At 35.9% G+C, this 25,511-nt stretch overlaps 1 protein-coding gene across 2 annotated transcripts in view; it reads right to left on the bottom strand.

Annotated features, from left to right (window-relative positions):
• The window catches only part of MED13 (mediator complex subunit 13), a 95,099-nt gene that overhangs the window by 5,806 nt on the left and 63,782 nt on the right, over positions 1 to 25,511 (bottom strand). For both annotated transcript variants that reach the window (XM_029211001.1, XM_029211002.1), the window contains 12 exons: positions 23,957 to 24,118; positions 20,096 to 20,319; positions 18,269 to 18,458; positions 16,895 to 17,357; positions 15,475 to 15,694; positions 14,621 to 14,812; positions 13,840 to 14,063; positions 11,663 to 11,805; positions 5,585 to 5,743; positions 5,281 to 5,466; positions 3,135 to 3,283; positions 1,273 to 1,446 (listed from right to left, as the gene is read on the bottom strand). In XM_029211001.1, coding sequence (XP_029066834.1) covers positions 1,273 to 1,446; positions 3,135 to 3,283; positions 5,281 to 5,466; positions 5,585 to 5,743; positions 11,663 to 11,805; positions 13,840 to 14,063; positions 14,621 to 14,812; positions 15,475 to 15,694; positions 16,895 to 17,357; positions 18,269 to 18,458; positions 20,096 to 20,319; positions 23,957 to 24,118 — 2,486 coding nt within the window. The remainder of the gene's footprint in view (positions 1 to 1,272; positions 1,447 to 3,134; positions 3,284 to 5,280; positions 5,467 to 5,584; positions 5,744 to 11,662; positions 11,806 to 13,839; positions 14,064 to 14,620; positions 14,813 to 15,474; positions 15,695 to 16,894; positions 17,358 to 18,268; positions 18,459 to 20,095; positions 20,320 to 23,956; positions 24,119 to 25,511) is intronic.

Raw genomic sequence — 25,511 nt, 5'->3', positions numbered from 1 at the left:
ATGTAGCACTTCCGAAAGCACCAAAGAACACTTTGTTTTGTAGAAACTCCAAGGTTTACTATGATGCAGAAACCCCCTTGGGAATATGTTCTTGTAATGAGATCTGTATAGGCCATTGCACAAAGAATAGACTGGAAGAGGAAGAAAAGTCATATGCTAAAACTATTACCTTGGCCAACACTCTCTAATTATATTACCTCACTAATAGTCAATTCAGATCAACAGCTCTTGTATTCTTCATGAATGTGCCACAGCAATTCATTGCTTAATCATAAATGTCACTGACTCAATGGTATGTGAGCCAAGGGAACCAAGATTTAATAGCAACAGGCTTAAAAGACAGCAACAAGCCTATTGGTTAAAGTACCCACTAAAATATAACCCTAAAAAACTAAAGCATACTATTCAATTTTTACCCTACAAATAAAAATCAGCTGGCAAGTAGTTAAGTTAGCATGATTTATGGACTAAATCAGTCAACTTCTGGTGGGTTTACATAAGTGAAATCAGATCTAAATTTGTTATTTTGGAATAGTAGTAGTAGCAGCAGGAACAAACTCTAGATAGGGCCTTCACGTCTTGTTTTACCATTTTATGATTTATCTCAACCTTGTTATATCACTTGCTAATGAATCTGTTTCGATAAAATAAGTCACTGTGGGTCTGAGAATCTCATTACTTGAAAACCACTCAATAGTTTTAACAGCAATTTACACAAAGCTAGAAAGCTTTTTTAAGGAGGTAGTAAATGGATCTAAATATCAAATATTTTTACAAAGATTATGAAACCTTTAATTCCCAAAATGAGGCATAATAGGAGTGCAGAATGACATAATTCAAAGAATAACACTATATAATCATGAAAAGATCCGGGTTTTAATCTTGAGTCTACTACCAATTTATGACTTTGGACAAATGAGTTTTCCTGAACTTTTAATATGCTCACCGAGAAAATGAATAAGTTAGATTAAGGGTAATATAAGGTTTCTCCCAGCTCTAAACGTCTATACGTGCAGCTGAAAATAACTAAGAGTAAGGGTCCCAGAAATTCGATTTAAAGTTATTTAAAGGTTTAAACTTAATATGAATTTAAGAATTACAGTTGTTTCATAATTAGATTCATAATTCTCTCTGTAATCTTGTCTAGAGAGTCGTATATGGCAATGCATTTAAGACCTCAGACAAAAGTTACAAGAGTTCAAAAAGCCACTTCTCTGTTTCTTAGGACTTAAGCTGTCAATTAGGAATTGGCAAAAAAAAAAAAAGCAATACCTTAAGAAAAAGGGGACACTGATATTGTGCTTGAGGACATGCTGACCAGAACCAGTCAGGTAACGGACCCGCTTTGGCAGTTGATACAAAGTAACCAAGGGCCAATGGTTGCTGAAGAATATTAGTTACTTCATCATGAGATTCTGTTGAAAGTAGCCGATCAGTACCCTGACCCTTAAAAAGACAAAATTAAAACTGTGTTAGTTCATTTGATATAGCTAATACTAGCTATAAATACAGAATGGTTTATGGCAATCAGTCTCATTATTTTATTACTTCAATTTAAAAAATACTGAAGGATATTTTAGGAAGTCAATTGCTATGTATCATAATTCGCATTAATGAGTTTTAAGAGTTGCATGAGGAAATGAATATACCAAGTATTTAACAAGTTTGTATTATTATGTCAAGCCCGTGTTCAGTGTGTGTGTATATAAACCTTTGCATCTGACTGAAAAATACAAAATACTCAATGAGCTTTCTTATTTCCTAATACGCCCTCAACTAATTCCTGACCATCACACCCCAATCCAAAAGGTGGATTAAATTTAGCTTTGTTTATCTAGCACTATCTATAAAATGCAGTTAATAGTGTTTTGGAAAGAAATATGGCAACATGAAGAGCCAACTATTAAAGTGATGCTCATATCCTTTAGATTAGTCAATGCATTCTTTGGTATTTATTTTAAGGAAACGTAAAAAGAAAAAAAATGATATACATGGAAATGCTCATTGCAATTATTACCTAAAACAGAAAAAAATAAAAGACTTAAATGTCCAACGTTTGGGGAATGATATAACAAATTATGGTAAAGCAACAATGTAACATTAAAAAGCTGCTAAGGGAACTTCCTGGCGGTCCAGTGGTTAGGACTCCATGCTTTCACTGCAGGGGTACACGCGTTTGATCCCTGGTCGGGGAACTAAGATCCCGCAAGCTGAGTGGCCAAAAATAAAAAATATAAAAAGCTGCTTACACTTCTTGAAAGCTGCAACATGTGAAACAAAGGTAATTTGCTAAAAGCAAAAATGGTTTCTGGGAATTCCCTGGAGGTCCAGTGATTAGGACCCCACACTTTCACTGACGAGGGCGCGGGTTCAATCCTGGTCTGGGAACTAAGATCTCGCAAGCTGCACAGAGCAGCCAAAAAAAAGGTAAAACTGATTTTAGTAAAGAGGTATGATGATTGGTGCTTTGCCTTATATATTTTTTCTCTTTTTTCCTTAATCTCATTTCTTTCCAGTTAAAAAAGAAAAAGGAGGAAAGGATGCAAGGTAAGGTTGGACAAAGATGCTTTATTTTAAACTTATGTACATTACAATAATCAAATAACCACTATATATAATTTCATTCAAATAATGATGTTATTCAAATGAAGCCCAATTAGTTTTGAGTTCAAATAGAATGACACGACAGCCTGCTTCCATAGCCGCTAAAAATAAGGGGGGGCGGGCGCACGCGAGAGTCAGTGTTTTTTCTGTTCTTATTAGAAAATTATTTCCTTTATGTTCCTTGTCACAGCCCTGATACGAATGGCAGCTCTTAGACTAATATACTGATTCTCAGATAATATAATCCTATATCCTGCTATGGTGAAGTAGCAGGAAAACTATAAATATAAAAGAAGGATTAATGCCAAGTAGTCTAGAAAATACAAAGTCCGAGAAAGCAGAACCTTAGAGACTCTCTTAATAACGTACAACTCAACATACTGATGTCTCTAAGGTAGAAGTACATGAATGTACTGCTGTAATGTTCTTGCTAATTTTCAAGGAAAAAAAGTCTTCTATTTCATTGATATAATCCGTTACTAAGTTAATGAATGACACTTAGATAAGCTGAACTTTTATAACAATGTTACCTTGCCAGCATCACCTCCATGGGGGTAATGAGATCCTGGAGAATGAACAGGAGATCCCGTTGGAGATGCAGGAAGGATATTAATGATATCAGGGTCAAGATCATCTCCTGTGTCTAGCAAATCAAAGATACCCATTCCATCTGCTCCATCTATATAGGAGGAAGAAAAAAATTAAATACTCCATTTTTCATATCCTATGGTCATTTACAGGAGAGAGTGAATGGACTTTAACCAAAATGAGTTAATCAAGATCTACCGAATGTCTACTATGTGCCAACTATTGTGCTGGGAGCCAAATAATCGACTATGCATAAATAAGCATGTGGTAGTCTGAATAATGGCCCCCCAAAGATGTCCAAATCCTAATCCCAGGAATCTGTGAATATGTTACCATAAAGAACTTTGCAGATGTGATCAAGCTAAAGATCTTGAAATGGGGAGATTATTCTGGATTATCCAGGTGGGTCCAATGTAATCACAGGGGTCCTAATAAGAGGGAGGCAGTACCATTAAGAGTCAGTGAAGATGTGACTATACTAAACTGCTGGCACTGAAGATGGAAAAAGGGGCCATGAGAAAGAGATGTAGGTGGTCTCTAGAAGCTGGCAAAGGCAAGCAAACAGATTCTCCCTTACGGCCTCTAGAAAGAACCAACCCTGCAGACACCTTGACTTTATAGCCCAGTAAGACTGAGTTTGGACTTCTGACTTCCAGAACTGTAAGACAGTAAATGTGTGTTGTTTTAAGCCACTAACTATCTGGTAATTTGTTACAAATAGCAATAGGAAACTAATACAAATGCTGGAAATGAAAACATATTTAAAATGAGACCATTCACGACTAATTCCTAAATTCTTTACTATTAAAATATTCAAGTTACTGTATAACACACTAAAAGAGGAGAATAATTAATACCCATACTTGGGATTTTAGAGAGATGCCATTTTCTAAGGTAACCACTCAGAGCAACAATGGAATATCACTTATTTTCTCTTCTACTAAAATGCAATCAATAGGTTCATCTAGAAAACTTACAAATTACTATATTATTCTGGCAAATCAAAATACAAAAGAATATAAAATGACCTGCAAAGTCATGTACAGGGAACTCAACAGCACGTACATAAACCTGTACATTGGGACTTCCCTGGTGGCGCAGTGGTTGGGAATCCGCCTGCCAGTGCAGGGGACACTGGTTCGAGCCCTGGTCCGGGAGGATCCCACATGCCATGGAGCGACTGGGCCCGTGAGCCACAGCTACTGAGCCTGCGCGTCTGGAGCCTGTGCTCTGCAACAGGAGAGGCTGTGATAGTGAGAGGCCCATGCACCGGGATGAAGAGTGACCCCGCTTGCCACAACTAGGGAAAGCCCTTGCACAGAAATGAAGACCCAACACAGCAAAAATAAATTAATTAATAAACTTCTACCCCCCAACATCTTCTTAAAAAAAAACCTGTACAAATATTTTATGATCCATGTTGACTTTTAAAATAAGTAAACATTTATGGGATAATTCATAGCACTAGTTCTGATATCAATAAGGTAGAAGAATGGTTGTATTAGTTTCCTGTTGCACTTCAACAAATTACCACAAACTCGTTGACGTGAAACAACATACATTATTCTCTTACAGTTCTGGGGGCGAGAAGTCCAAAATCAGTTTTATTGGGTTGAAATCAAAGTGTTAGTCATTAGGCCAAAATGAAGGTACTGGCAGGGCTATGTTCTCCCTTGAGGCTCCAGGGGAAAATCCGTTTCCTTGTCTTTTCCAGCATCTAGATCCATCTTCAAGGTCAGCGGCACAGTCATTTCTGACTTTGCTTTCCTTTGTTTCCACCACATGCCCTTCTCCTCTTTTGTGTACAGTCAAATTTCTCTCTATCTCCCTCTTATAAGGATCTGTAAGATTGCATTTTGGGCCCACCTGCATAAGCCAGGGTAATCTCTCCATCTTAGGATCCTTAATTTAATCAGATCTGCAAGTCTTTTTTTTGGGTGGGGGAGAGGGCATATAAGGTAACATTCACAGGTTTCAGGAACATTCACAGGACACAGATGTTTTGGGAGGTATTATCCACCCTATAATCAGCCACAATCATCCAGATTTATTTTATATTTGCAAACCTGTACAGAACAATCCACCTACCATTGTTGGGATTGAAAGCTAAGTCCAAATTTTCAGTGGTATAAGTAGCTGAAGCTACTTGCACAGAAGCAGAAGTAGGAAACACAAGTATATGAGTACATGATGTATCCTGTGGGGTGTTAAGCTGAGACGTCTGCATGTTTAGAGTGGTGCTTCTTCCAAATACAGAACCAGTTGACACAGAATCTGGAAAGAAAATGAAAGGTATTTTTTTCTTTTAATAAATGAAAAATCGATTTTACAAAATACGTAGAAACTTAAGTGCATAAAGAATTAAATCTGATATAAACTAAAGATAGCTAACCTGGCATAATAACAAAAGAGCCTTGGGGTTCCATCGCTACCAAGCAAGCACTGAGAATGCTGGGAGAGTCTGCAGCAGATATACCACACATTCTACACATGTCTTTCAGCCTTTTACTTAGGGACTGCAAGTTTCGACGACTCAGCAAACAGCTCCAATCTGTGGGTATCAACAGTAAAAAACAAAAAGAAAATATCTAACGTAACAGCATTGTTAACACTGTATAGAACAAAAAGTTAAAACCTAATGGTTTTAAAATTAATGTATTCTTCAAGAGTCATCATTAAGTCAAAAAACTCTTATTGCTGACTTTACTCAACGTCCTTTATCCCAACTTTAATGTACATTAATATCAATTAGGACCTGCTGAACACAGGATGAGTTGCACACTAAGCAGAAAGGGGGAAAAAATGGAAGATGACAAGAATAGTAGTAATAACACTGATATAAAGTTCCAATATGTCCTTTTAAAATCTGAGTTAAGCCATTTGTGGACTGGACATATGTGGTTACTCTTTAAAAACACAACAAAAAACTAGATTCTTATAACCTTTGCATTTTATTCAGTACCTATTCCTAGATATGGTCAGAATAGTATATGAATTAACATAAAACAGAAATTAACCATTCTCCTGCAAAGTATGGCTTATAAACAGGAGAAGCAAGAAGAACTACAAGCCTGCAGCCTGTGGATCAAAAACCACATTCACAGAAAGACAGACAAGATGAAAAGGCAGAGAGCTATGTACCAGATGAAGGAACAAGATAAAACCCCAGAAAAACAACTAAATGAAGTGGAGATAGGCAACCTTCCAGAAAAAGAATTCAGAATAATGATAGTGAAGATGATCCAGGACCTCGGAAAAAGAATGGGGGCAAAGATCACGAAGATGCAAGAAATGTTCCACAAAGACCTAGAAGAATTAAAGAACAAACAAACAGAGAAGGACAATAAAATAAATGAAATGAAAACTGCACTAGAAGGAATCAATAGCAGAATAACGGAGGCAGAAGAACGGATAAGTGACCTGGAAGACAGAATGGTGGAATTCACTGCTGCGAAACAGAATAAAGAAAAAAGAATGAAAAGAAATGAAGACAGCCTAAGAGACCTCTGGGACAACATTAAATGCACCAACGTTCGCTTTATAAGGGTCCCAGAAGGAGAAGAGAGAAAGGACCCGAGAAAATATCTGAAGACGTTATAGTGGAAAACTTCCCTAACACGGGAAAGGAAATAGTCCAGGAAGCACAGCGAGTCCCATACAGGATAAACCCAAGGAGAAACATGCCAAGACATACAGTAATCAAACTGGCAAAAATTAAAGGCAAAGAAAAATTATTGAAAGCAGCAAGGGAAAAACGAAAAATAACATACCAGGGAACTCCCACAAGGTTAACCGCTGATTTCTTAGCAGAAACTCTACAAGCCAGAAGGGAGTGGCATGATATACTTAAAGTGATGAAAGGGAAGAACCTACAACCAAGATCACTCTACCCGGCAAGGATCTCATTCAGATTCGATGGAGAAATCAAAAGCTTTACAGGCAAGCAAAAGCTAAGAGAATTCAGCACCACCAAGCCAGCTCTACAACAAATGCTAAAGGAACTTAAGTGGGAAACACAAGAGAAGAAAAGGACCTACAAAAACAAACCCAAAACAATTAAGAAAATGGTCATGGGAACATACATATCAATAATTAACTTAAACGTGAATGGATTAAATACTCCAACCAAAAGACACAGGCTTGATGAATGAATACAAAAACAAGACCCATATATATGCTGCCTACAAGAGACCCACTTCAGACCTAGGGACACATACAGACTGAAAGTGAGGGGATGGAAAAAGATATTCCATGCAAATGGAAATCAAAAGAAAGCTGGAGTAGCAATATTCATATCTGATAAAATAGACTTTAAAATAAAGAATGTGACAAGGAAGGACACTACATAATGATCAAGGGATCAATCCAAGAAGAAGATGTAACAATTATAAATATACATGCACCCAACATAGGAGCACCTCGATACATAAAGCAACTACTAACAGCTATAAAAGAGGAAATCGACAGTAACACAATAACAGTGGGGGACTTTAACACCTCACTTACACCAATGGACAGATCATCCAAAATGAAAATAAATAAGGAAACAGAAGCTTTAAATGACACAACAGACCAGATAGATTTAATTGATATTTATAGGATACTCCATCTGAAAACAGCAGATTACACTTTCTCCTCAAGGGTACACAGAACATTCTCCAGGATAGATCACATATTGGGTCACAAATCAAGCCTCAGTAAGTTTAAGAAAACTGAAATCATAGCAAGCATCTTTTCTGACCACAACGCTATGAGATTAGAAATCAATAACAGGGACAAAAAGCCTAAAAAACACAAACACATGGAGGCTAAACAATACGTTACTAAACAACCAAGAGATCACTGAAGAAATCAAAGAGGAAATCAAAAAATACCTAGAGACAAATGACAATGAAAACATGACAATCCAAAACCTATGGGATGCAGCAAAAGCAGTTCTAAGAGGGATGTTTATGGCTATAAAGCCTACCTCAAGAAACAAGAAAAATCTCAAATAAACAATCTAACCTTACACCTAAAGGAACTAGAAGAAGAAGAACAAACAAAACCCAAAGTTAGGGACTTCCCTGGTGGCACAGTGGTTAAGAATCCACCTGCCAATGCAGGGAACATAGGTTCAAGCCCTGGTCCAGGAAGATCCCACATGCCACGGAGCAACTAAGCCCGTGTGCCACAACTACTGAGCCCGTGAGCCACAACTACTGAAGCCTGCATGTCTACAGCCCATGCTATGTAACATGAGAAGCCACTGCAATTAGAAGCCCTTGCAGCACCACAAAGAGTAGCCCCTGCTCATTGCAACTAGAGAAAGCCCATGCACAGCAATGAAGACCCAATGCAGCCAAAAATAAATAAATAAATAAATTTATTTTAAAAAAAAACAAAAAAAACAAAAAAACCCAAAGTTAGCAGAGGAAAGAAATCATAAACATCAGAGCAGAAATAAATGAAATAGAAACAAAGAAAACAATAGTAAAGATTAATAAAACTAAAAGCTGGTTCTTTGAGAAGATAAACAAAATTGATAAACCATTAGCCAGACTCATCAAGAGGGAAAGGACTCAAATCAATAAAATTAGAAATGAAAAAGGAGAAGTTACAACAGACACCGCAGAAATACAAAGCATCCTAAGAGACTACTACAAGCAACTCTATGCCAATAAAATGGACAACCAGGAAGAAATGACAACTTCTTAGAAAGATATAACTTTCCAAGACTGAACCAGGAAGAAATAGAAAATATGAACAGAACAATCACAAGTAATGAAATTGAAACTGTGATTACAAATCTTCCAACAAACAAAGTCCAGGACCAGATGACTTCACAGGTGAAGTCTATCAAACATTCAGAGAGGAGTTAACACCCATCCTTCTCAAACTCTTCCAAAAAATTGCAGAGGAAGTAACACTCCCAAACTCATTCTATGAGGCCACCATCACCCTGATACCAAAACCAGACAAGGATGTCACAAAGAAAGAAAACTACAGGCCAATATTACTGATGAACATAGATGCAAAAATCCTCAACAAAATAATAGCAAATAGAATCTAACAACACATTAAAAGGATCATACACCATGATCAAGTGGGATTTATCTCAGGGATGCAAGGATTCTTCAATATACGCAAATCAATGTGATACACCATATTAACAAACTGAAGAATAAAAACCATATGATCATCTCAATAGATGCAGAAAAAGCTTTTGAAAAAATTCAACACCCATTTATGATAAAAACTCCCCAGAAGGTGGGCATAGAGGGAACCTACCTCAACATAATAAAGGCCATATATGACAAACCCACAGCAAACACCATTCTCAATGGTGAAAAACTGAAAGTATTTCCTCTAAGATCAGGAACAAGACAAGGATTATCCACTCTCATCACTATTACTCAACATAGTTTTGGAAGTCCTAGCCATGGCAATCAGAGAAGAAAAAGAAATAAAAGGAATACAAATTGGAAAAGAACAAGTAAAACTGTCACTCTTTGCAGATGACATTATATTATACACAGAGAATCCTAAAAATGCCACCAGAAAACTACTAGAGCTAATCAATGAATTTGGTAAAGTTGCAGGATACAAAATTAATGCACAGAAATCTCTTGCATTCCTATACACTAATGATGAAAAATCTGAAAAGAGAAATTACGGAAACCGTCCCATTTACCACTGCAACAAAAAGAATAAAATACCTAGGAATAAACCTACCTAGGGAGACAAAAGACCTGTATGCAGAAAACTATAAGACACTGATGAAAGAAATTAAAGATGATACAAACAAATGGAGAGATATACCATGTTCTTGGATTAGAAGAATCAATATTGTGAAAATTACTATACTACCCAAAGCAATCTACAGATTCAATGCAATCCCTATCAAATTACCAATGGCATTTTTTACAGAACTAGAACAAAAAAATCTTAAAATTTGTATGGAGACACAAAAGACCCCGAATAGCCAAAGCAGTCTTGAGGGAAAAAAACGGAGCTGGAGGAATCAGACTCTCTGACTTCAGGCTATACTACAAAGCTACAGTAATCAAGATAATATGGTACTGGCTTTTCAAAAACAGAAATACAGACCAATGGAACAGGACAGAAAGCCCAGAGATAAAGCCATGCACCTATGGTCAACTAATCTATAACAAAGGAGGCAAGAATATACAATGGAGAAAAGACAGTCTCTTCAATAAGTGGTGCTGGGAGAACTGGACTGCTACATGTAAAAGGATGAAATTAGAACACTCCCTAACACCATACACAAAAATAAACTCAAAATGGATTAGAGACCTAAAAGTAAGACCAGACACTATAAAACTCTTAGAGGAAAACATAGGAAGAACACTCTTTGACATAAGTCACAGCAAGATCTTTTTTGTTCCACCTCCTAGAGTAATGGAAATAAAAACAAAAATAAACAAACGGGGCCTAATGAAACTTCAAAGCTTTTGCACAGCAAAGGAAACCATAAACAAGACGAAAAGACAAGCCTCAGAATGGGAGAAAATATTTCCAAATGAATCAATGGACAAAGGATTAATCTCCAAAATATATAAACAGCTCATGCAGCTCAATATTAAAGAAACAAACAACACAATCCAAAAATGGGCAGAAGACCTACATAGACGTTTCTCCAAAGACATACAGATGGCCAAGAAGCACATGAAAAGGTGCTCAACATCACTAATTATTAGAGAAATGTAAATCAAAATTACAATGAGGTATCACCTCACACCAATTAGAATAGGCATCATCAGAAAATCTACAAACAACAAATGCTGGAGAGGGCGTGGAGAAAAGGGAACCCTCTTGCACTGTTGGTGGGAATGTAAATTGATACAGCCACTATGGAGAACAGTATGGAGGTTCCTTAAAAATCTAAAAATAGAATTACCGTATGACCCAGCAATCCCACTACTGGGCATATACCCAGAGAAAACCATAATTCAAAGACACATGCACCCCAATGTTCACTGCAGCACTATTTACAATAGCCAGGTCATGGAAGCAACCTAAATGCCCATCAACAGATGAATGGATAAAGAAGATGTGGTAAATATATATAATGGAATATTACTCAGCCATAAAAAGGAATGAAATTGGGTCATTTGGTGAGACGTGGGTGGATCTAGAGGCTGTCATACAGAGTGAAGTAAGTCAGAAAAAGAAAAACAAATATCGTATATTAACACATGTATGTGAAGCCTAGAAAAATGGTACAGATGAACCGGTTTGCAGGGCAGAAGTTGAGACACAGATGTAGAGAACAAACGTATGGACACCAAGGGGGGAAAGCTGCGGTGGGGGGTGTGGGGATAGTGGTGTGATGAATTGGGCAATTGGAATTAACATGTATACACTGATGTGTATAAAATTGATGACTAATAAGAACCTGCTGTATAAAAAAATAAAATTCAAAAAAACACAGAAATTTAAGTATTAAACAATAAAAGCACAATTTTACCTTTTAATTCTCCATGACCAATCCTTCCTAGACGGCCAATTACAACTCTCCATGGCAATGAACTCATCTGTACAAGTCCTAAGCACCACTCCCAAAGTTTCTGTAGACCAAATCTTCTAGCAGATCCTTTTTTCCGACGAGCCCTGTTGTATGGAATAGAGTCATAAATATTTCTAAAATTCCTATGATGACATTTCAAAAGAGCTCAAATTGGTGAAAAACTGGTCCCTTCATTTTAGTGCTTGATATTTTTTACACAAGTCCTAAGCAAGAATATATATAAAATCACAGGTTTGGCATGATAGTTTGTATTTTGTTTAATACATATTAAAATATATACTTAAAATTAAAAATTGTCCAAGAACCACCAAAATTCACCAGAAACACTGCTCTATACCAGAGATTGGCACACTTTTTCTTTAAAGGGCCAACATTTTAAGCTTTGCAGGCCATCAAGATTCTTCTGCAAGAATTCAACCTGCTGCAGCACTAAAGCAGCCATGGACCATAATTAAACAAATGAGTGTGGCCAGATTTGGCCTATGGCCTGGAGCTTGCCAACCCTTGCTTCATACTTTATTTTTTTTAAAATAAATTTATTTTTTAATTTATTTTTGGCTGTGTCGGGTCTTCGTTGCTGCGCACGGGCTTTCTTTAGTTGCGGCGAGCAGGGGCTACTCTTCATTGCGGCACTCAGGCTTCTCATTTTGGTGGCTTCTCTTGTTGCAGAGCATGGGCTCTAGGCACATGGGCCCAGTAGTTGTGGTTCGCAGGCTCAGTAGCTGTGGCGCACGGGCTTAGTTGCTCCGTGACATGTGGAATCTTCCCAGACCAGGGCTCGAACCCATGTCCCCTGCACTGGCAGGCGGAATTCTTAACCGTTGCGCCACCAGGGAAGTCCCTTGCTTCATACTTTAAATTGAAGAATATCGAACAAACCCCTCCCCCCACTTCCCAGAACAAAACAATGCTGTTTTCTGCATGCATGTCCTTTATTAGGCAAGTACATAACATTAAGTGCTCTGTGGCTGAGCAACAGTAACTACCATTTATTGAGTACTTCCTATGTACCAAGCAGTATGTCCAATCAATTTACATGTAATACCTCATTTCATCTTAACAACCCTATAAGGCAGATAAAATTATCCTCCTAATTTAACAGAGAAGTAAGCTACAGCTCAGTTGGATAAAGTAATTTTGTCGAGATCACACAGCCAGTAAGTGGCAGGAGTGGGATTTGAACCCAGATCTCTATGACTCTAGAGTTGGACCTCTTAACCATCATCTCACTTCTACTTTCAGTAAAATGGCAATACATTATTTTTTTATTGGGAGGGTGGTATTATTCTTTCTCTATTCTCTTTCTCATCCTTCACAGATTAATGTTTCTATATTCTGTTTCTTCAGCGCCACTATAACCAAATAATCACTAAGTTTTTTTGCACATAACCAATTTCTGAACTTAAAAGAACAGAACGTTTAGGTAATAAAGAAGAAAATAAAGAACAGAACCAAATCTGAAAATTAAAGTTACTTCATGGATTTTTCAGGTTCTCTTAGGCAGTGTTCACTAGCCTTGAAATATGTTATTACAAGTGTCTATTAAGTGATAATTCAATGAGGCTCATCTTTTGTGACCTATTAGTTACAGTCTTCATGAATAACTGCTCATGATACCTAACTACTATCAAGAAGAAAAGAATTCTAAAAAGAAGGCCACCATTTTCAGAAGACACTCCAACATTTAAAGAGGAAAATTTTTAGTAAAGAAAGTTAACTCAGTTTATTAGGGACTATATCTTAGATGGAATATGAGAAAAGTAAATGTTCTAGGATGCCTTACTAGATTTTAATTTGCAGATGGCTTTCTAGTTCCATGTTCCAAAATTTGTTAGGCTAAAATCATCACCTCAAGGTTTATTACACAGAATACAGGGGCTTTAACCTCTTTTGTCTATGTAACCGAGATAATCAAAATTATTTTTGAGTCCATTAAATTATACAATATAAATATTCACTACAAAAGAAATGAAAAGCACCCACAATCCCAAGACTTAATATTTTAATATATATACCTTCCAAACCATTTTCTATTCATTAAAAATGAAACATAAGGTGCATGTATGAATTTTTTTTCAAGGGATGATACAATGATACACTTAAGGAAATAAAAGTACCTATTTGGGACATCGATGTTAATGATACAAGTTTCTAAAAGTTCTCCATATAGATCTGTGCAAGATGCAAGAATCCATCTTTGATCATGTGATAAACAGTAGCCCACGAAAAGAACATTGTATTTCTGTCCAGCTTCTCCAAATGTTTCTCCTAGCTCTGTCTGTTTATCCTTCACTGGAGCCAGAATAAAAGGAGGTGTATAAAGTCGAATACACTCTGGTCTCTGTAAAGTAAAAAATTAAGTTACTACGGTACTATACAATCACAGAAAAATCTTTTATTGAAAATAAAGATAGGGACTTCTCTGGTGGCGCAGTGGTTAAGAATCCGCCTGCCAATGCAGGGGACATGGGTTTGAGCCCTGGTCCAGGAAGATCCCACATGCCACAGAGCAACTAAGCCCGTGAGCCACAACTACTGAGCCTGCGCTCTAGAGCCTGTGAGCCACAACTACTGAGCCTGCATGCCACAACTACTGAAGCCCATGGGCCTAGAGCCTGTAAGCTGCAACAAGAGGAGCCACCGCAATGAGAAGCCCACGCACTGCAACGAAGAGTAGCCCCTACTCGCCGCAACTAGGGAAAGCCCATGCACAGCAACGAAGACCCAACGCAGCCAAAAATAAATTAATTAAAAAATAAAAATAAAAGAAAGATATAGTATATCTACCCATTATAAGATAACTGGAAAATGAGAGCTAATCAGAGACTTGCACTTAGTTTTGCATAAAATCATAAAATGTAGTCCTTCAATAACTTTGGTAATGGAAAACATACTTACATCAGGACTTTTAAGAGCAGTTTCCATGGCTAAACCTGGACCAAAACCAGTCAATGTTTTCACGTTGGTTGATGTTGGAAGTGGTCTCCGACACTGGGTAAAGGCCGAAAAAGCCAGGGATTTTAAATGCTGGGTATAGATTTGTCTATCTTCATGCTTCACAGGTTGCAACAGGTACTGACAGGGAACAATCTAAGAATTACAGGCAAATATTACAAATGTTAGACTTTCCACAAGAGAATAAAAAGAACAATGAGTCTAAAACTCTAAACATTTTATTAGAAAATTTAAACAAAACAATTAAAATGATGATCTAAAGAATGATATTTTCTTATCTATTATATAGATTTTTAATGAATACTCAATTTTATTAATAAGCTATGTAAAAATCTTTAAACATTTCTACATAGCAGTTATACTGATCAATACTGCCATTGACTGCCATAGTCCTGTTGTAGTCTATAAAGAATAATTCAAATTCTCTGCATACAACTTAATATGGTTAATTTCTCTCTACTTCTAGTTTGTAACCTCTTATTTAGAACTCTAGTTTATATAAGTCCATTCTTTTCCTATTTAAGCTTATGAATTTAAAAATTAGTTTATAAAAGTAACACGGGAGAGATATTTAACATACTTAATGTGGTCTTTTTATTCTCTATTCTTACTGTTGTATCATTGCAAGTTTACCTTTTATAAACTAAGATTTCTATTATATTATTATTTATAGTAAAGTCAATATAATAGAACCTGGCCTTTAGAAAATCAATGTAGATACAGAATAGTAACTTTGAAACTTCTATCAACATCAAGCGTTTTAAATAAATTTAACTTATAACATTTATCATTCTCACCTGTACAGAAACAGTGCTCTTAACATGAGGAGGAAGAGTCTGGACCATTTCCAGAAAACATCGAAGTAACCCCAAAGTCCATACATTAGAAGAATTAGTGCTCTCATCTTTGTTTTCATATGTAAAAGGATCAATTATATAAACAACAATTGCAGGTGGATAAGTGATTGCATGGGAATCACCATCTGTGGGGATGCCCACTTTGTCCCGATCCATTGTGCTAAAATTTGAAGTAGAAAAAAGACAGTTAGGGAAAAAGTTCTCCTGTACCTTCTCGGAAGAGCATCAAAACAGGTTCTTAATACCCTTTTCCCTTTTTTCTTTTTTTTTTTTTGGGGGGGGGGGGGCGTGTGGTGTTGAGAGCCTCTCTAAAAATGAGGGACATCTTCCTCTCCAAAGAGAACCAAAAAGTTCACAATTTGATGGTGTACAAAGACCCTTGGCATTAAGAGGTCTTGCATTAAAAAGAAGAAACAGAATTCTTAAAACCACAGAGCATCAGAAATGTCAGAGTGCTTAGTGCTTAAGTGATAAAACTGAGACAAAGATAAGTTAAATGAGCTGCCCAAGATCACAAGGCTGGCTAGAGGCAGAGCTAGACCAAAAAGAAACCAATTCTCCAGACTTAGTCAATGTTCTATTACATTTTTAGAATATATATATTCATTTCATACTTCGTAACTTCAATGGTGATTAAGCTTCATTCTTTGATGGTGATATGATTTTTTAAAACTCCAAATCTTTTTAGATGTTCAAAATGGAAGATCTAGCTGGGTAATTAAGAGTCTGCTTTTAATCACATATAAGTATAACTTTGGGCAAAACTGCATCCAGGTAGCTGAAAGATATAACCAAGCTTAGGCTAACTTAACCTATAAATCGAAAGGGAATGCCTTCTTCATAAAAGTAATAACGAGAGCTGTCACCATCGTTGTTGTTATAAATAACTTAAGTGGAAGCGTTTTGTAAAGAGCATAATATGCATTATATCCTATTGCTCCCACTCTACAGATAAGAAAACATGCTCAAAAACGTTAGGTAACTTTCCTAAAGTGACATAGCCAGTAAACGACAGATTCAAATTCTGGTACAACTCTTATGCCACTGAACAGGGTCATTCAATAGTGACTTCTAGATCACTGGAGTGATTTGCATAGGCAAGTCTACTTGACAGTTATGTCACAGAACAGACTCAAACATCACAGGATAGTTAGACTAAATGGTTTTTAAGGTCTTCATTCCCACCCTGAGATTCTATGATAAAGACTTTATGAAGAGTCTTCATTATAATTTTATAGGTTAAATATTCGACATTATAAAAACTAAAATTTCAAGGATAAGACCAAAGGCTCTTTATGTTATTTGGACAAGAAGAAGCATATATTTATACTTCTGCAAAGGTTGGTATATTTAAATATACCTTTCAGACACATCAGGATGTGGCTGAGTCGGAATCGAAGACGACTCTCCAGAAATCCCAGCTGTTTGTAGAGCTGATGGTGGTTGCCCTCCTAGCTGGCCATTCTGAACTGTACTCGCTTGCGTAGACATGGATCCCGCAACACTACTGTTCATACTGCCAAAGGGTGGAAATGAAGGTAGTTTATTTGATGACATTCCACTGTTCAAGTTGGAGGATGATGAAGATGAAGCTGAGGTTGTGGTCAAAGTTGAGTTAGCTGTGGCAACTGAAGAAGACATGGCAACACCTGATGTCACTGTCACAGTGCTGCTTGCTGTAGGTGCTAGGGTGGCAGATGGAATATTAGCATTTCCAGTACTTGTCATCTGAGGTGGAGTAATCAAAGGCTGACTTGTAGGGGCAACTAAATTTGGTTGGGAAAGTAGAGAGCTGTCCAATGGCTGGGAAGCAAGGTAAGGACCTAAAGACAATAAAAACAGGATATTTAATTCTTTACTTCATCTACTATGATTGGTTCTTTATTTAATCTACCATGTGAATAATAATTTCTAGTTTATACTCTTTTGGTCATCACCCTCCCCCTAATTTGCCTGCTAACAGTGTAGCAAACACTAGCTTTCTATTTCCCCGACAAGTGAAAAAAATTTTTAAGTGGAATTGAAAAATAAACCAGTTTATACAAAATAAAGAAATGGTTTCCATGAAATATAATAAAATTCTATTTCGAAGGCATAATTAATTAAATAAAAATAACAGTATCTAGCAAATTTTCATTAAACCATTCAACAAGTTCCTAGGTCACAAGTTGAATAGTGACTATACTGGGAACTAATTAAATATAAAATGGAGGAATGTTATGGGGTTCAAATTATAGGAATGTCTAATGAGGTTCAATGTTTTGGTTCTGTGTCTCTTTGGATTAAGTCTAAAGTTAAGTCCATTGATATTTAATTCAAGGGTGTTAAAAGCAAGTCTTCAACAGCTGTCATTTCTTAATTCCAACAAAGAACTGTCTCTCTGTGTTACAGAGGGAACTACAAGTTGTTTTACCTCTAAACCATTAACAAATCAAAAATCTTAATTTTAATAAACTTAAATAAAAACACAAATCTTCCTACTTGATGGGATCCCTATTGTAGTGATCAACAAACTTTTTCTGTAAAGGATCAGATAGTAAATATTTTTGCCTTTCCAAGTTACACAGTCTCTGTCACAACCACTCAGCCCTGATCTTGTAGCGTAAAAGAAGCCACAGACATCTGTAAATAAATGAGCATGGCTGTGTTGCATTAAAATATTATTTACAAAAAGCTGGTGGACTGGGTCATACTTTGCTAAAATGACCTTATACAATAAATATAAATTCAATACCTAGGTCATATCTGCAGACTTGTGCATAAAGCTTGAGTTTAGAAAATGCTTCACTGTTACCATCAGCTGCCTGAGAAAACCATTCTGCTACCAACTTTTCTGATAGTTTCTTTGATGCAGTAGATCCAACTCTCATGATCCCATCCGTCAATAGTCGAGAAATAGGTCTATGTTGACCCAATCGACAAGACTACAAATACAGATACAGAAATCAGAATTAGTGAGTGTGCTATAGTTTTTTAGTTCATATCATAAAATAAAGGATTTAAGCTATTTAAAAATAAGCTTTATCATTTATAACTAACATTTGCAATAATAATATCAAGGTGAAATGGTGCCACAGGTCTTTTTACTTTTCTACATTAGAAATCCATTGAATTTCTATCAAAATTAAAATATCTCCAATGAAATAAAACATCTAGATAATAATGGCACTAGATCCACGTAGTTTGAATAACGAAAACTTGCAGAATACAGAAATAACTGAACATGAATATGCAGTCATTTTAAGTTGTACATCCATCCCAATTCATGTATATAAATGCATTATCCAGCTCTCCCTCCAATTCTGCAGGCCACTAATGTTTGTTACAGGAAGCCCAATCTCAAACAGGTTTGCAACACTGGATTAAGAAAGTTTAGACAAAGGATTTCTTTACTGTAAGACTTTCAAAGGCTTTAATAAGCTAACATGTATAGTGAATCTCTAAAAGGTAAATAGATACAAAATGTCTCCCCAAACCTATCTATGGAACTTTTTTCTGGGAAGATTTTGCAGGACTAGTGTTCTAAATAACACTCTTTGGAAATATTTACTTTTACAAAACACACTACAGATACCTTGCAATTAAAGTTAAGTAGAACATTAATGAGGAGCTAAACCAGCTCAAACTAACGATTGAGATTGTAAAAGAAACTAAATTTTAAAGACTAGATTTCCAAGCATTTGTGGGAAAAGGGAGATACCGTTGGCCCTTCGTATCCTTAGGTTCTGAATCCACAGATTCAACCAACCATGGATCAAAAATATTCAAAAAAAAAGAAAAAATCCAGAAAGTTCCAAAAAGCAAAACTTGAATTTTCCATGTCTGCAACTATTTACATAGCATTAGGTATGTAATGCTATGTAAATATCATCTATAAGTAATCTAGAGATGATTTAAAGTATAAGGGAGGATGTGTACAGATTATATACAAACACTATGCCATTTTATATAAGATTGAGCATCCATAAATTTTGGTGTCTGCAAGGGGTCCTAGAACCAATACCCTGAGGATATTCAGGAATGACTATAAAATGAGGTTAAGACTGTATGTTCCAGGGTACTTAAAATTTATAATCATTGTACTCAATGATGGATACAACATGAGAATTGTAACTTAAAAGACCAGCCAAGAATTTCAGAAATAAAATGGATCTTAGAGAGGCCTATCATAGCTTTATTTTACATATGAGGTAAGTAAGGCCTAGTGTCTAAACCTGAGGTCCTAGAGAATCAAGACTAGAATTTTTATAAATGTAATTTGTTCCTGGCCATTTACAATGCTACCCTTTGTTTCAGAAAAAGATTATCTTAAATGGGACATACATGCTCTCAATGGTTTTCCCCCAGTATGGCAATATCCACAGTGACCCATGGTGCACACATCTCACAAAGGGTCTGGCTCAAAGCCGTAAAGAATGTAACTGGCTTGTATGAGAACTAAACACCTAGTCTGACGTTGTTATTATTCTTTACCAATCAACTGAAATATCCAGTATATTTTATATATAAACATACAAATCATAAGGTAGTTTTAAAACGACACCTCTTTTTAAGCACCTACCTCATATATTGCAGTAAGATCTCTAAAAAAGCTTTTGGCTCCATTTAACAAAGCTTCATTTTCTGGACATAGTACAACATAAGCTATATCTCTTTGAGATCCATAGGGTTCCAGCATAAGTCTCTCCCAATAAGGGAGAGCAAATGGAGAAAGCACCAGAAAATCAAAATCATAACCCAACAAAAACGTGGGGATTGGCAGTGGTTCTGGGGATTCATCAGTTCCTAAATAAGAAAAGACATATTTTAAGAAAAGATTTAAAAGAAGAACATTTATTTTTATATATTATTTTTAGAATATTTAAAAATTTTATTTATTTTTGGCTATGTCAGGTCTTAGTTGCAACATGCAGGATCTCCGTTGCGGGTTCTTCCGTTGCAGCGTGCGGGCTCAGTAGTTGTGGGGCGCAGGCTTAGCTGCCCCTCAGCATGTGAGATCTTAGTTCCCCAATCAGGGATCGAACCCGTGTCCTCTGCATTGGACGGCAGATTCTTTACCACTGGACCATCAGGGAAGTCCCAAGAGGAACATTTAAATGTCAAGAGTTAGTGTAGTCATTATTAGTAGTAAAAATATTTAATTAAAGACAAAAATACCTAAAAGCCAGTGATTGAGGCTTTCACAGTTAGGAATTTGCTAAATGACCTTTTATAAAATATGTGACTTATACCTTCACTTAAATGTAAAAGAATTAGAACGAAAAACTTATTAGTACAAAAGAAGATATGGGAGGGTTTTAAAAAAAATTATATTAGTTTCAGGTGTACAACATAGTGATTTGATATTTTTATACATTATGAAATAATGACCACAATAAGACCAGTCTCCATCCGTCACCATACAAAGTTGTTATAACATTACTGACTACATTCCCCATGTGTACATTACATCCCCATGATTTATTTATTTTATAGTTGGAAGTCTGTACCTCTTAATCACCGTCACCTATATTGTCATCATTTTATTTTGAATAAACTCAAGACTGGAAAAAGCCTTTTTAAGCATAATGTAAAACCTGTCCATTTAAAAACTAATTAATCTGACAACATAAATTTAAAATTCCGGCATGAAAAAACACCATAAACAAAGCCAAACAATTAACAATAAATTGGAAAAAAGATGTGCAATGTGTATAACAAAAGGTTAATTTCCTTACCATAGAAAGGGGACCTATAAATCCGTAAGGAATTGATCAACATCCTAACAGAAAAACAGGTAAAGCATATGAACAAAGTCCACAGAAACAGAAATACCTCTTATACATAAAAAGATGCTCAATCTCATTAAGAGCAAGGAATTTAAAATAATTAATAGCAAACAATTATAACATTTACTATGTGCTAGGTAATGTTCAAAGATCTTCACATGTATTCACTCATTTAATCCCCACAAAAACCATGAAGCAGATACTAATATCAACCTTATTTTAGAGATGAGAAAGCACGAATAGAGACGTTAAACAACATGTCCAGTATCACATAAGAAGTGGCAGAAGTGGGATTTAGAATCCAGGAAATCTACCCTCAAAGTCTGTACTAGTCTACGTCTCAAACTATAATGAAACAAACCAGTTTCTCGCATCTACTCAGCACCCTACTGGCAAGGGTTTGGGGAAACAAACATTTTATTGGTGGGAGTTTAAACCACTATCAGAGAGAGTAATTTGGCAATATATATATTTTTAAATATACACATGCTTTAAGCCAGGGATTGTGTGCATTCTAGAATAGTTGTAATGATAATGATGCAAACAATGTTAAGTCCATAAACAGCAGACTGGTAAAATAACATATGTAAAGAACAATGGAATATATGCAGCCATTTAAAAAAAAACAAAAAACAAAAGCTCGTATGTACTGAACAGTAAGGTGTAGAACTCTGCATGTGTCTACTACTTTGGCTTCAAAAAGAACGTAAAAATACTATAACAATAAATTCTGGAGAGGGTGTGGAGAAGAGGGAACCCTCTTACACCACTGGTGGGAATGTAAATTGGTACAACCACTATGGAGAACAGTATGGAGGTTCCTACCGTATGATCCAGCAATCCCACTCCTGGGCATATATCTGGAGAAAACCATAACCTGGAAGGATACATGCACCCCAATGTTCACTGCAGCACTATTTATAATAGTCAAGACATGGAAGCAACCTAAATGTCCATCGACAAAAGAATGGATAAAGAAGATGCAGCACGTATGTACAAAGGAATATTACTCAGCTATTAAAAAAAAGAAATAATGCCATTTGAAGCAACATGGATGGACCTAGAGATTATCATACTAAGTAAGTCAGAAAAAGACAAATATATGATATCGCTCATATGTGGAATCCAATTTTAAAAAGAAACATGTAAATGAACTTATTCACAAAACAGAAACAGACTTACAGATATAGAAAACAAACTATGGTTACCAAAGGGGAAACGTGGCGGGGAGGGATAGATCAGGAGCTTGGGATGAACATACACACACACTAGTAGTATACAAGATAGACAGCCAACAAGGACCTACTGTATAGCACAGGAAACCCTAACTCAATATTCTGTGACGATCTATATGAGAAAAGAAACTAAAAAGGAATGAATATATGTATATGTATAACTGAATCACTTTGCTGTACACCTGAAACTAACACAACATTGTATGTAAATCAACTATACTCCAATAAAACTGAAATATTTTTTAAAAAGTAGAAAAAATATATAAATACTATAATTAAACTGCATTTTCACTGATTATCAAGTTTTTTTAAATGAAATTTAAATTATTCAGCCATTAATAAAAGGAGGAAAAGGAAAATATGAGCAAATCATCTACTACTTCTGTACATAATGCGTTCTAAAACCATGCAAAAAAAGTCAAGGACTTCAGAATAAAAACTATTATTTCAAATATATTTTAAAAGTTCCAATTACATCCCACCTTTCAGAGACACTCTTTTTTGTTTTTTGGGGTTTTTAAAAATTTTATTTATTTTTGGCTGTGTTGGGTCTTCATTGCTGAGCGTGGGCTTTCTCTAGTTGCGGCGAGTGGGGGCTACTCTTCGTTGCGGTGCGCGGGCTTCTCATTGCAGTGGCTTCTCTTGTTGCGTAGCACAGGCTCTAGGTGCATGGGCTTCAGTAGTTGCAGCACTCAGGCTCAGCAGTTGTGGCTCATGGGCTCTATAGCACAGGCTCAGTAGTTGTGGCGCATGGGCTTAGTTGCTCCGCGGCACGTGGGATCTTCCCGGACCAAGGATCAAACCTGTGTCCCCTGCATTGGCAGGCGGATTCTTAACCACTGCACCACCAAGGAAGTCCCCAATCTTTTCTGGGTTTTTTCCCCCAGAGATAATCTTCAACAGGTAGTTCAAGCATTTTGAATGTTCCTTCCATTACAGTTGACCATGAATCTACTGTTTACCATATTGAGAGTATTCATTTGTTACTCTTGTCACAACTGGCAAATTTCTGTCTTTGTTCTTTCTTTTTTTTTTTAAATGAATACCTTGGGGCCTTTTATCACTAGTATTACCCTCTCTTTTTTACCCCATTTTTCATTAAATTTTGTAAAATAGTAAACTTACAAGAAAACTAGTGTTTCAGTCTTTATTTGGCAGTATGATTCTTTCTTCACATAAAATCTTACTGGTCAGTAAAATATGTAAAAACAAGCTGTTCTTTCTGAAGTGGGATTGGAGAACCCAGTAAAGTGAATGTTGAAAACGTTCAAAGTAAGGAAGGCTAAGATTGACCACACTGGCCTTAAGTCAAGCATATGCCACCGAAATATTTAAAGATAAATGTGCTTATTAAAGTTGGGCAAAGAAACTAAGAAATGATATAAAATAAGTCAATACACATTACTATAAATTACTTACCATAAGAGCCTCGGCCAGCCATTTTATGAAATTGTTGCCAAGTGAGAGGACCTTGAACCCCCCAAGGCCTTACTGTTCTTTTTTTCTGAATAGCATCCTGAAGAACTGGCTGAAGAGATAGAAGCATTCGAAGTATATCTTGTGAGCACTGCATACTCACATCTACAACCATTAAAAAAAAAAAAGAATAAGAATTGCTACTGTCAACACAAAAATTTTTATGATAACAAGACATCTAGGGAAGTTTAGCTCTTCATCACCAAGATTAAGCATGTGCTTGTGTAGAGAACTATAGTAAGTTGTATCTAAAATGATCTGTAGAAATGATTTTTCTAGGTATTTAAAACCAAGAAGAGACAATAAAAAAGTTATTGTAACTCGTCTTCATAAAAAGTCATTCATTAGCTCATTGATCAATTTATAAATTAATCAAATAAATTTCTTCCTTTTTGCATTTATTTTGGTTGTTTTATCTATTTATTTATTTAGACTGTGCAGCTCGGCACGCAGGATCTTAGTTTCCCTACCAGGCATCAAACCCGTGCCCCCTGCAGTGGAAGCGCAGAGTCTTAACCACTGGACCGCCAGGGAAGACCCTATTTTGGTTGTTTTTGGTGCTTATAGGTATCTTACTAGAAAGAACTTTGCCTCACACAGAAATGGGTTATAAATTATGCACCTTCATTACCACCACTTTGGTAAAATGACCAGATGGACAAGACTGGTTACAATGATTAAAGCTTAACTTGTGAAAAATAGTAGACTGTATGTAACAACTCTGAAGTATACAACTTGTACAGTAACAGATAAACTTGTTCATACTGCTAAAAAGTGTTGTAATATCCGAAGATATTTTATTAACCTAGACGTAATAGATTTACAGATTATCAAATTATTATGACCTACATTTCTGACCAACTATCAGGATGGATATGGAGGGTGTCGCTCTTAAATGTCAAATGGCTTTTTAAAAAACCATGAAATATTACTGATATAAGTAATCTGTCCCTCCATCATGGTTCAGCTGTATCATTAAACCTGTTTGAGCACTCTGTTATGTTAAATCATTCAACTTTAATTCATTATTATTATTGCCTAATTTATTTCTTGTTTTAATTCCCTATATCTAAATAGTGTACAGAATCAGAAGTAATTTAATTTCAGATATACTGCTTAATAATTATTATGTTTAAATAAACTATTATATACATAATAGAATACTAGTCATTAAAAGTGATAACAGAGCTATTTGAAATGGACTAATGACTAATACACTAATAAATTAAAAAACAGGTTTTAAAAGTATGGAAGATAATTTTACACAAACAGAACTATGTGTATTCATATGTGACTATTTACATAAAATCTAGAAAAAGTTGTCATTGGCTAAGGTTGTTTATCATAATCAAATGGGGAACTTTTAAAAAACATATACACAGAGCTTACCCTGAGAAATTCTGATCTGAGTGAAGCTCAGGAAACTACAGTTTGATTTTAATTCAGAGAGATTCCCATAGATGCTCTTTCATTCTTAAAAATATATATATTTAATGAA

The sequence above is a fragment of the Monodon monoceros genome, unplaced genomic scaffold (assembly GCF_005190385.1).
Source record: "Monodon monoceros isolate NGI ecotype Baffin Bay Population unplaced genomic scaffold, NGI_Narwhal_1 Super_Scaffold_9, whole genome shotgun sequence".
Classification (NCBI taxonomy): Eukaryota; Metazoa; Chordata; class Mammalia; order Artiodactyla; family Monodontidae; genus Monodon; species Monodon monoceros.
This window is presented reverse-complemented; position numbering and strand designations above follow the sequence as displayed.